This window comes from Sander lucioperca, chromosome 12 (genome assembly GCF_008315115.2).
Source record: "Sander lucioperca isolate FBNREF2018 chromosome 12, SLUC_FBN_1.2, whole genome shotgun sequence".
NCBI classification, from domain to species: domain Eukaryota; kingdom Metazoa; phylum Chordata; class Actinopteri; order Perciformes; family Percidae; genus Sander; species Sander lucioperca.
This window is the reverse complement of record NC_050184.1, coordinates 31,386,595-31,397,391: the sequence shown is the minus strand read 5'-3', so window position 1 is coordinate 31,397,391 and position 10,797 is coordinate 31,386,595. Positions and strand designations below refer to the sequence as shown.

Below are 10,797 nucleotides of genomic sequence, written 5' to 3'. Positions count from 1 at the left end.
TGCTATAATCCCTTTGTTTAGTGTGTGCAAGTTTTGTCATCCAATACATCACTGTTTGTGCATTCATCAGAGCATCGACAGCAATAGTGAATGCAGTTATTGTTATGTAATCCCACTCATGGACTCTAAAAAATGCCTGATTTGTAGGGAACAAACAAATCCTAAATGAAACCCCAGGAGAGCATAGGCCTCCGTTATTGACACAAATATAATTGTAATTGCCTATTACCAGAGAGGAAAAACAACCACACCTAGTAAGAGGTCTACAATATACATATTGTTTCTGGGAATAAACACATATGCTGTTAAATCATCATACGTGTTCACGCCTACCTTCGTTGAATTCATGAGAATACGTTACAAAGCTAAACTTGTTTACTAGCTTGTCATTTGAGGTCATTAATTCAAATGTCCTATATTTTAATATCGCTTGTTCAAACAGTAATACCACAGAGCGGAAGTTGTAAACTGTGATAAAGTCATGTAATATACCCGTCTGTTTCGAAATTGACATGTAGGCATAGACTATATAAGCATGTAGGACTATCTCACGACAACCGTCACTGGCTGGCTGCACTTGCTAGCTGCGCAGTTCTACCACTGCTACAGATTACCATGTAAACACACCCTTGAAAAGGATTGGTGGAGAGGTTTTAGCGCGGCGTGCCGTAACCAATCAGAGGATTGTTTTTCTGGCACGTCGGTGCACGGATAGTAAGCTAACGGATATTGCAAACATAAACTAATATAAAGAGCGCGTGTTCTTGCTAAAGGCTGTATAGCACGGGAAGGTTTGTTTAATTGGACCGAGTCTTTCTTATTGAACTTGTATTCGTGAACATGTGGTGCGGCCATCATTGCGAGGACACACGAATTGGGTAACGTGAGCTAACTAACGTTAGCTGTAGCCTGCTAATTTTTAACGTTCCGCAAGGCCGCGGAGAAATACAAGAGCTGCTTCCTGTTCTTGCTCCATTGAGAATGTAGGTTACATTACGATCCGAGCTACAACATCGCAGCGGTTATCCAAGTGGTCCAAGTTCAGTTGTGTAATCGATTGCATTTAAGTTTGTTTTAGTTGTGCTTGCGGGCTACCTAGCTTGTTAGCTATTTGGCTAGCTAGCTAGCATGAGTGAACTGACGGACTGCAAACAGTCCGCTGACTCTGCATCGAGGAAACGGTGTCCATCACCCGACCGCGATGAAGGCGCCACGATCCCCAGCAAGTCCACAAAAGTAAGTGACGCAACAAATGAAGCAGGGGTTACTTCGGAAAACTGCAAAAACAGTGACGCTGAGAGTAAAGAAATAGCCGCCAGCGAGGGCCAGTCAAAAGATAACGTTAGTGAGGGGAAACCAGCTGCTGTGCAAGCGGATCAGGGTTCAGACAGCACGGATCGCACCAGTGCACTGCCTGTCAACAACTCCAATGCTGACGCTCACGATGCCAGCAACACAGAAAAACCACAGTCCTCAGATGCACATGGATCTGCTGACGCAAAGGCAGATACAGAGAAGACAGCAGGAATAAAGCAGCGTCCCTCAGCTTCTCTGGACCAGACCGACTCAGCAGCCATAGCAGCTGCTGAAGCACTTGCCAGTCTCACAGGAGGAGACGGAGAAGACAGTCAAGAGACTCCTTGCTCATCTGAAAAGGCTAACGTTAAACAAGTGAAACAGGGGAGCAAATTCAAACAACGTGGGGGCCACCAGTCCTCAAGAACGGGCTCTAAAACGCAGGCAGCTGCTGCAGATAGCTCCACATCTGTGCACAGTACTGACAGAGAAGATGCAGATGAGATGCCAGAAGCAGATGAAGGTGATGAATCCATATCTGGATCTTCCTCCACTCCAAGCTCCTCTTTCCCGTCAGACAATGAGGACAATGATGATGGGGAGTGTGCCATTGTGTCAGTTAAGATGGCCCCAGAGATGAGACAGTCAGTGGCTCTTCTGGCGCAGGTACAGATGAGACTGGAAGCTCTTGAGAAGAAAAGCGCCCGGCTTCACCAACGGCTGGAGTTGAAGATCAGTCGCCAGCGGCGCCCACATCTGGATCAGCGCAGCTCCATCACAAAAACAATTCCTGGCTTCTGGGTGACAGCTGTATCCTTAAAATGAAAACATGTCCCTGTTTTTCCATTCCTCTGTTGTGTTTGAGTAATTGAAATAAAAACATGTTGGTTTTTTTTCTTAACTTCAATGTGCCAGCTGTTGAACCATCCTCATCTCTCAGCACACATTGACGAGACTGATGAAGATGCTCTGAGTTACATGACTGATCTTGAGGTAGGAAGTGTTGGTGTGTTCTTACAAAGTCTGGCTATTGTGTATGTCTAGTATCGAAATTAATTTCCCCTTGTCTTTTTTCAGATTGAGTCCTTTAAGAATAATAAACTGGGCTACAGGATCCGCTTCCACTTCAGACGGAACCCGTACTTCCAGAACAACATTATCATGAAGGAGCTGCACCTTGGGATGGGAGGTAAAAATAAGCGTGGTGATTTAAGTCGAGGCATAGTTGTCATACATAATGAATGCACCGTGTCAGCTCACTCTTTGCATCATGGCACTGTAAAGATAATGTATACTGTAGGTGATAAGTATGCCAATACATCTTTCCAAACCAAACTATTGTCATTTGCCATGTACAGTTTTTCATTCGGTACAAGAAAACTGCAAACTCATCTAAAACATTGCATTTCAACCGATTAGTCATATTTTGGAATAAAAAAACAATTGCAACACTCTCTGGAACAACTGCCAAAAAGTGCTGGGAGTGACCAGTACATAGCCAGAAAACCACAGACAAAAAGTTTCAATGTTCATATTTGTGTGTGTGTGTGTATGTATGTATGTATGTATATATATATATATATATATATGTATGTATGTATATATATATATATATATATATATATATATATATATATATACACACACATATATATATATATATATATATATATATATATATATATATATATATATATATATATATATATATATATATATATATATATATATATATATATATAATGATTGCATTTTGAGGCTACCTAAAATCTACATGGTCATTAAATCCTTGGATCACCTTCTAATCCTGGCTGCTCATGTTTCAGGATCGCCCATGTCGTTCTCCAACCCCATCCTGTGGCATCGTGGACAGAACCTGACGGCCCACAGCGAACCCAGGAAGTCGTCGCGTGGGGTCTACCAGACCTTTTTTAGCTGGTTCAGTGACCATAGCAACCCAGGACAAGATGATGTAGCACAGGTACAGCTGACTGCACCCTCATACTGAAACAGGTTTATGATTATATCACACAGACATTTTTTTTTATAAAAGTTCACTACTCTGGTGACATGTATTTGGACCTGCCAGCCTGCATCCGTTCTGGTAATCATTATGTGACAGATGGGTGCTGGAAAATAAGTTGAAGTCTGAATGGTTTAACGATGTACTTTATTTTTTCTTTTATTCAACTTTCTGGGCAGTTTATGATAAACTAAAATCATTGAAGGATATGCACACACTCCGATTTCTTCCACCAGAAATATTAGGTGATTTTTGAAGCAATACAATCCTGACACTTTTCTAATGTGCGCACGATACTCAAACCTGTGTCTCAAATTAGCACCATGGTGTATTTAAGCACATACCGAGTATCCCAAACATATCGTATGTAATGTATTGAAATTACCTCTTGTTCTGGTGTTTAGATACTTAAAGACGACCTGTACAGAGACCCTCTGAGATACTACCTCACTCCACTCTGGGAACCCAGGGAGAACGGCAGGTAAAACCAAGAGCTTCTCAGACCGTATATGTGCGCCACAGACACATCTAGTCTAATGTGTAGTCAGTGGACAAACTACTTATTAAGCTATAAATTCAAGAAATATTCTCTGCCCCAGGGCCTTGAAATTATAGTTCATTCATGTGTAAACTTTAATAGTTTCCTGACACCCCCCCTCTTTTTCCTGCTGGTGATACCAGGTGGGTTGCATTCCAAAACAATGAGTGTATGTGTCCTGTTTATCAAAAATGTATGTGTGTATTTTTGTCTCCAGTGGTGGCAGCGGGGCCAGAGCAGCCGACAACGGTAATGGAGATGAGTGTGTGGTAATCTCCGACTCAGACGATGAACCCGGTGAGGAAGCTGGTGAGGCGGAACAAGGCCACAGTAGGGAAGAGGAAGACGAGGAGGATGAAGAGGAGGAGGAGGAAGAAGAAGAAGAGGAGGAGGAGAGGGGGCCAAGCGCTGGTCAGTGCTAAAGTAGAACTTATACACGGCTGGTTGGGGTACAGTGACCAGTTATTTATAAATAATCCTGCAGATACACTTTTCACATTCAACACCCCCCCCCCCCCTATTTTCCATAGTTACATTTGTATTTGTATGCATATTTTGAAATTGAAAAATTTTGAAAAAAGATACAGTAAGTTTGGACACGCTTTCCCATTCAAGTGACTGAGAAAGCGTGACCAAACTTTTGACTGGTACTGTAGCTGTTGTAAAACAATTCTGTTTTGAAATCCACGGTTTGCTGTGGCACATGTTGTGAATTTGAGGCCAAGGGCTTGCTGTTAGCGTCCGGTTGACTAGCTTTTGTTGTAGCTGTAATGTAAATGTCTGGGTAATGCAGGCTAAACTGAATAGACAGGAAATATCTCCTCCTCAGATGAGAGTCCAGAGGAGGAGGATGATGGTGGAGAAATTGTGATTGACGGTAAGACCACTATCACAGCAATCAATCAGCGGGGTGGTTGGAAACCTGTGGGGTGACCTATAGTTTTTAATTAATTAATTAATTAATAACTTTTAATTATGCTGCCTTTTTTTTCTTCTTTTTTTTGGTTTACAATCTGACTTGCGCTTTGCTGTAACGCTAAATAAAGGGTTTGGGGTGTAGGGGTCACATTTCATATCCGCAAAGATCATTTAGACTATCTTTACTTTTGTTCTGTAGGCTCTGATGACAGTGAGCAGGAGGAGGAGGCCTGAAGAGGTTTAGAAGAAGAGTCCTCAAGGGACCAGAGACCAAGAAGATGAAGAGAAAGCCTAGGTTGACGAAGAGTACCAGAGCAATGTCATTTTTATGCACATAATATCAGTTTTTGTTGTTTTTATACCTAAAATACAAAGGAGCATTTTAAATCAGGGTTAACTGTAATAATAAAGTCAAGGCGGCATGGTTTCCCCTAAATTTTATACAGTTGGGACTGTGCATTCTGATTCACTTTTTGCAAAATGTTTTTTTTTTTTTTTTTTTCTAAACCGGTTCTTGGGCATATTATGCCAGTCACTTCATACAAGTAGTGTTTTCTTCTATTTAGTGAGGAACATTGTACAACAGCCTGCACACATGTAGGTGAGATCAGGATTTCCACTACTTGTTGGCATAACATTTTGCAATGCAAATTCTTCAAACAAATAATGTAGAAACCTTCAGTGGCGTTATTTTAGAGCTGCAAAGATTGATCGATTAGTTGTCAACTATTCAATTATTCGCCAACTGTTTTGATAATCGATTAAATCGGTTTGAGTAGTTTTTTTTATTAAAAGGTAAACATTTTATTCTAGCTTATTAAATGTGAAAATGTTCTAGGTTATTCACTCCTCTATGACAGTACACTGAATATCTTTGAGTTGTGAACAAAACGAGACATTTGCAGGCGTCATCTTGGGCTTTGGAAAACCCTGATCAACATTTTCTGGCATTTTCTAGACCAATGAGCTAATGGACTATGAAAAATAATCGTTAGTTGCAGCCCTACATTAAGTGATTATTTCAAGGCAAAGTTTTGGCAGTTTTTAGAATTGACAAGACAAAAAAATGTCAAGTTAAATTGATAATGACAGTACATTTCAGACGCACAGTAGTACTGAACCAAAATCCGCTCTCAGGGATGATCATGGTTGTAGTTTTATTGGAAGAACCTTTAGATCTTCAGACATTTACACTCTGGTTATGGTTGGCTGTGTATAGGGAAACGTGTACTCTACTGTAGTAAATAGGAACAAATGTTTTAATATGCTGCCTGTGTTTTTCCATCTTCATCTATGTTCAGTCTTGTTACACACCAACCTCCACCCCTGTTAATCTGTAAACCATCTCTGATGTTTGAAATCATGGCGTAGTTTGAACATTTCGGTAGATTCCAACATTTTGTAACATGCTCCTACAATAAATGGCTGAGTTTTGTATTTTTTTTTTTTCCCCTTAAAACTTAACTTAATTTGAAATTGCTTTCTAAAACATTCGTTTTCACGTAATGTGTTTTAAGGTTTGTGTTATCTTCTTTTTAAAAAGATGGTATTTATTACACGTTTTTCTACACGTCCACAGTTGGCATGCCTGTGAGCATGAAATGTTAAGACAGGATGATTCCATCACTTCCAAGGCTTTTTCTGTGCACAGTGTCGGTAAATGTCATTAAATTCACAGCAACATTATGGGGTGCACTGTAACAAAACTAGTATTTGTATTTGCTTACTTTTCTTAGCAATGACCTGTAAATATTTCAGCATTGTCTTTTGGATAAGACAAGTACACGTGTTTAATCCATGGATAAATTTATCAAATAATCTGGAGAGTTTTTTCATAAACATGACCAGAAAGTTATATTTTGTGTGCTGTGTTTTATAGAACACTGTAGTTTAAAGATACCTACTTGTTTGTTGCTTTGGTTCATTTTGTTTGCTTAAAGATAAGTGTCCACCTTTTGACTCAGACCTAATAAAATAGGCAGTTGTTTGACCTAGCTGTCTCTGACTACATTTCTGTATTTTTTGCAAAATGAGCTAGTTTGCCACTGAACTGAAATGTGTGCATAACAGAACCACAAGATGGCAGTGTAGTTCAGAATATCTCCACATCTCATTATTAGACTGTAGGTGTTAATTGTGGTTTTGAGCGAATACAGTATATCATTAAGCACTTTGATGCCAATATTTAAGCTTTCAGATGTGCTTAAATGAGAAATAATTACGTCTAGCCTATACACGCCTGTCTGTAATCCTAGGAACTCCTAATAACAAAGCATACATGTGGGATTTATTTACATATACGTCACCTCTTTGATATATACTTGGCTGCAACATGTTCTTGAAGAGAAGAATAAAAGAAAACCCACTGAGATACAGCTGTCCTTTAATGTATTCCAGCTTTGATATGACAACAGTGTGTGATATCTGACATTTCAAATGTAGCACTGCAAATAGCCCTGGGCAAGACATTTTTGGACAGGCCCAGACAAAAGAACAGCAGCGGTGTTGCAATGGTACACTTAAACCCTTGATTCCACTTTTAATGCACAGCTATAAATATTCCACTAGCAAAAACCTGTCCTGCTGCAGGCCCAGCAGCACCCGGGGTATGCAGTCTCAGATGGGCATATACTATTAATACTGATGATGGAAACACGTTATACCCCATGTAATGATCCCATGTGAAACACAATGTTTGTCTCCTCTTTGAAGCAGCTTGATTCAGCCCACCGCGGAGCAAAACATGTTTTGTATAACTATGAATTAATAATGGGGTTGGTTCCTACAATATTGATTGTGACAAACTAAGTACAGATTGCTGGGACAACAAAGCCATCCTCAGGATGCTTTGTGGTTCCGAGGGTTGTCTGTGAAGCCTTTGTTATGTATGGGGTGGCAAAAGCCTAAATGGATTCCCTAGTGTAAACTACACTCCCCTGGGATGAGCTGGTGTTGCTACTGTACACAAATCATCTTGTCATGCTGCTTCATGCTCTCACGTTTCACAAAGTAGTTCCTAGGTCGCTGCAGACTGAAAAATGAAAAGATAACCACAGCTCATTCTTCACCTGTGTGATTGATGTTGGGAAGGATATTTTACTTATACTGTAAAATGTACAAGAAAAGAGCTTGTTCTGCTCTCAGAGGCACATCTATAGTGGGTCATCTGATAGGTTGAGGTAGGGCCCCTGAATACTGACTACCTGTGTGTGTGTGTGTGTTTCTGCACATGGCTACATGTTTGTTTGTGAAAGCTTGCATTCTTTTACGCACCTCCCTGCATGCATGCATATTTGCCGAAGCTGCACGTCACATACATATTCGCAGGTTTTCAACACTGCAGTGCACGTACGCGGGACTGTCTGCCTTGTCAGTTAATCAAGATGAAGCACAGCATTTGAACTGTGCATTGAGGGGGAAAAACAGAGAGGAATGAGAAAAGAGAATAGAGTGAGTATGATTGAGGGAAATGGATGAGTGCAGCGATAAGCGGAGCTGCCTGGGCCCTGACAGATACGCACGGCAGATGGATGACTCTTATCTGGGAGATCACAGAGTGCATACTCACGCCTAGGCCCAGTTACAGAGAGCCACGATCACACCAGACAGATGAATAGGCCTGCCCCCACCACCAATCACATTGCACATACAGTACACACACACACACACACACACACACACACACACACACACACACACAAGTGCTCACGCACACCTACACACAACCACTTGACAGAATGAACAGATTGCGGCGCTCGCGTTACCTTCATGTCTTTGACATTGAAATTCACCTGGAGGCCAGTGTCTCCAGGATGTGTGCAAAGAGGGGGGGAAGGAAGGGTGTGTGGAGAGAGATAAGAGAAATCGTTTTTATTTTAATTGATGCAGCAAAACAAGTGTGTGTGTGTGTGTGTGTGTGTGTGTGTGTGTGTGTGCATCCCATGTCTGCATGCACACACTATATATACATGTATGTTGGCGTGCAAATTTGTCCGCCAAAGAGAGAGACAGATGCACTCTAATCTCACTTTTTTTCAGCATGACAGATTTTTTTCACTGATTCTCTGAGCCCAAACAATGTATGTCATGGAGTTTAAGATGGAGCTGAAGTCAAACACTCAAAACACAAAAACATGTTGGACTGTTTTTGCATTGTGACACTAAACCGTTAACTACCTATTACCAAAGGCTTTTGCATGAGTGCTGACAGATTTACCTTTTAAAGACACTGTGCTTTCACTCATCCGCCTCACATCCTCACTATCCTCCTTTTCATGTACAGTAACCCTCCCTTCCTCCCTCCCTAACGCTCACCCCTTGTTATTTGGAAAGAGCTCTTCTTCAACAGCTGTTGATTCTCCCAGCTGCATTTTATAGTGAGTGAGAGTGCCAGTCTTGTCTTCAAGGCAGATGGCGGCTGGCTGGCCCGGTGGACACGTGGCACGTTGGACAACTGCAGACGGTGCTCCATCTCAGGGTAGCTGCAGCTACAGTATGCCTGTACAGTGTTCTCTGTAAAAAAAAAAAAAAAAAAAAACTCACCTCACTTTCAATACAGTGTGAGGCGAGCAGGCTGCAACTGGAATGTACGCCACGTATGCACCCTTAAGTCAAAAAGGTTTTCCAAAGTTTCTCTCCTTTGATAACCATTGATGTGTAAAGTTCATGGATGTCACACAGCACCTGTTCCCTTCATCTTGCATTTTCATGTTTACATATTTTACTGACCTGTAAGATAATAATTAGAAGACTAGAAAAAGCCACGTGAGACATGTTGTGGTTGGAAATGGAGAAAATAATCCTGGTGAATGCTGTACCTTTATTTTCTCTACCCTATAATTTCCTCTCAGGGTCACGGTAGTCTATCCCAGCATGCATTGGCAACGCCCTGGCCGTGCCTCTCTGTAGCAGGCATGTTCAAACACTTCTGGATTCATCAATATACCGTACTTGTAGAAAAGACCATCAGTAGGTCAGATAATGGGTAACAGGTAATGGGTTGTTTTCCCTCCAGGGGACAATAGAAGAATTGTCATGATTGATGTGTCTGAGGGCCGAGGATTTATCTGGAGCCTTTGGTTGGCCTACAGGAATAAATGTCTACCTCCACATTACCTGAAGATCTTCCTGACAGAGCTTTTTGTGAACCAGAAAAAACAGACTCAGGGTTTGTTTTCTAATCCACACTGTCTGTCTCCATGATACAAAATCCATCCATCATGTTGGAGGCAACAACCTGCCTGTTCGGCCACTATTTCCTGCTCCTTGTCCTAACATTCACAGAGCAAAAATACCCATGCCACTGGTGAGTGAAGAGCTGTTGTTATCTCTTCAGCAAGTTGAGACAGTAGTGGGTGCATGCTGGTCAGATAAGACCACAGGATGGTACAGTAGGAGATATGGATGATGTTAGGATGTGCTTATGAAGCGGTGGGAGCTGGTCAGTGGCCCGGTGCTCATGGCCAAAGTTGAGAGCACACGGAAACCTGAACTTGGCACACACTAGTGACTCATTTCCTTAGCTGGAAACAGAGGGATGCCTCCTGTGGGCCAGGAAAAAAAAGACTCCCTCCTGGACACATCTTGACACAGCACTGCCTGTAGATCACATCTGGCTGATACCCAACTTGAGATAATGTCACTGCTCACACACTCTGCCTGTGTGACAACGAATCAACGCCGAGAATGTGCATTAAAGATATATTTTAAAAAAAAAGTTGGAATTAAAGCTTTTTGAGGCTTGCCAGGAACTGTGACCTTTTACACACTGACACACCACATTGCCTCATGTGTTTATTCTATTCCACTGTCTTGCAGGGCCGTAGCTCAGAATACATTCACCCTCTGCTTTTGTGTCTTTTAGTGCGCCACACTGCGTCAGAGCTCACCACAAAGCCAGTAATGATGAGAGGCGCTCTGAAAGCTGTTTTAATTTCAAGCCCAAGGGTCTGTTAACAGGATGGATGTCCTTTACGTCCAGTCCCACTCCCCTTCTGGTTGCTTTGTCACTGTTGTCATGAGC

General features: G+C 41.7%; 1 protein-coding gene across 2 annotated transcripts; it reads left to right on the top strand.

Moving 5' to 3' along the window:
• Positions 1-652: 652 nt before the first annotated feature.
• Positions 653-6,765, top strand: tspy (testis specific protein Y-linked). Of its 2 annotated transcripts, XM_031290224.2 has the most exons (8): positions 653-2,106; positions 2,212-2,289; positions 2,374-2,485; positions 3,123-3,277; positions 3,724-3,800; positions 4,075-4,268; positions 4,687-4,734; positions 4,975-6,765. In XM_031290224.2, exons 1-8 carry the CDS (start codon positions 1,129-1,131, stop codon positions 5,007-5,009), a joined length of 1,677 nt encoding a protein of 558 aa, XP_031146084.1. In that variant the 5' UTR covers positions 653-1,128; the 3' UTR covers positions 5,010-6,765. The 2 variants fall into 2 exon arrangements, with proteins under 2 accessions (XP_031146084.1, XP_031146085.1); XM_031290225.2 differs by lacking the exon at positions 4,687-4,734 and having other exon boundaries at positions 654-2,106.
• Positions 6,766-10,797: the final 4,032 nt, after the last annotated feature.

Bases quoted from the DNA above. Each gene is read 5' to 3' on its own strand.
- tspy (XM_031290224.2), top strand. From the start codon at position 1,129: ATGAGTGAACTGACGGACTGCAAACAGTCCGCTGACTCTGCATCGAGG. The intron at 2,107-2,211 runs GTATCCTTAAAA...TCAATGTGCCAG, and splicing joins CTGGCTTCTGGGTGACAGCT to CTGTTGAACCATCCTCATCT. The intron at 4,735-4,974 runs GTAAGACCACTA...TTTGTTCTGTAG, and splicing joins TGGAGAAATTGTGATTGACG to GCTCTGATGACAGTGAGCAG.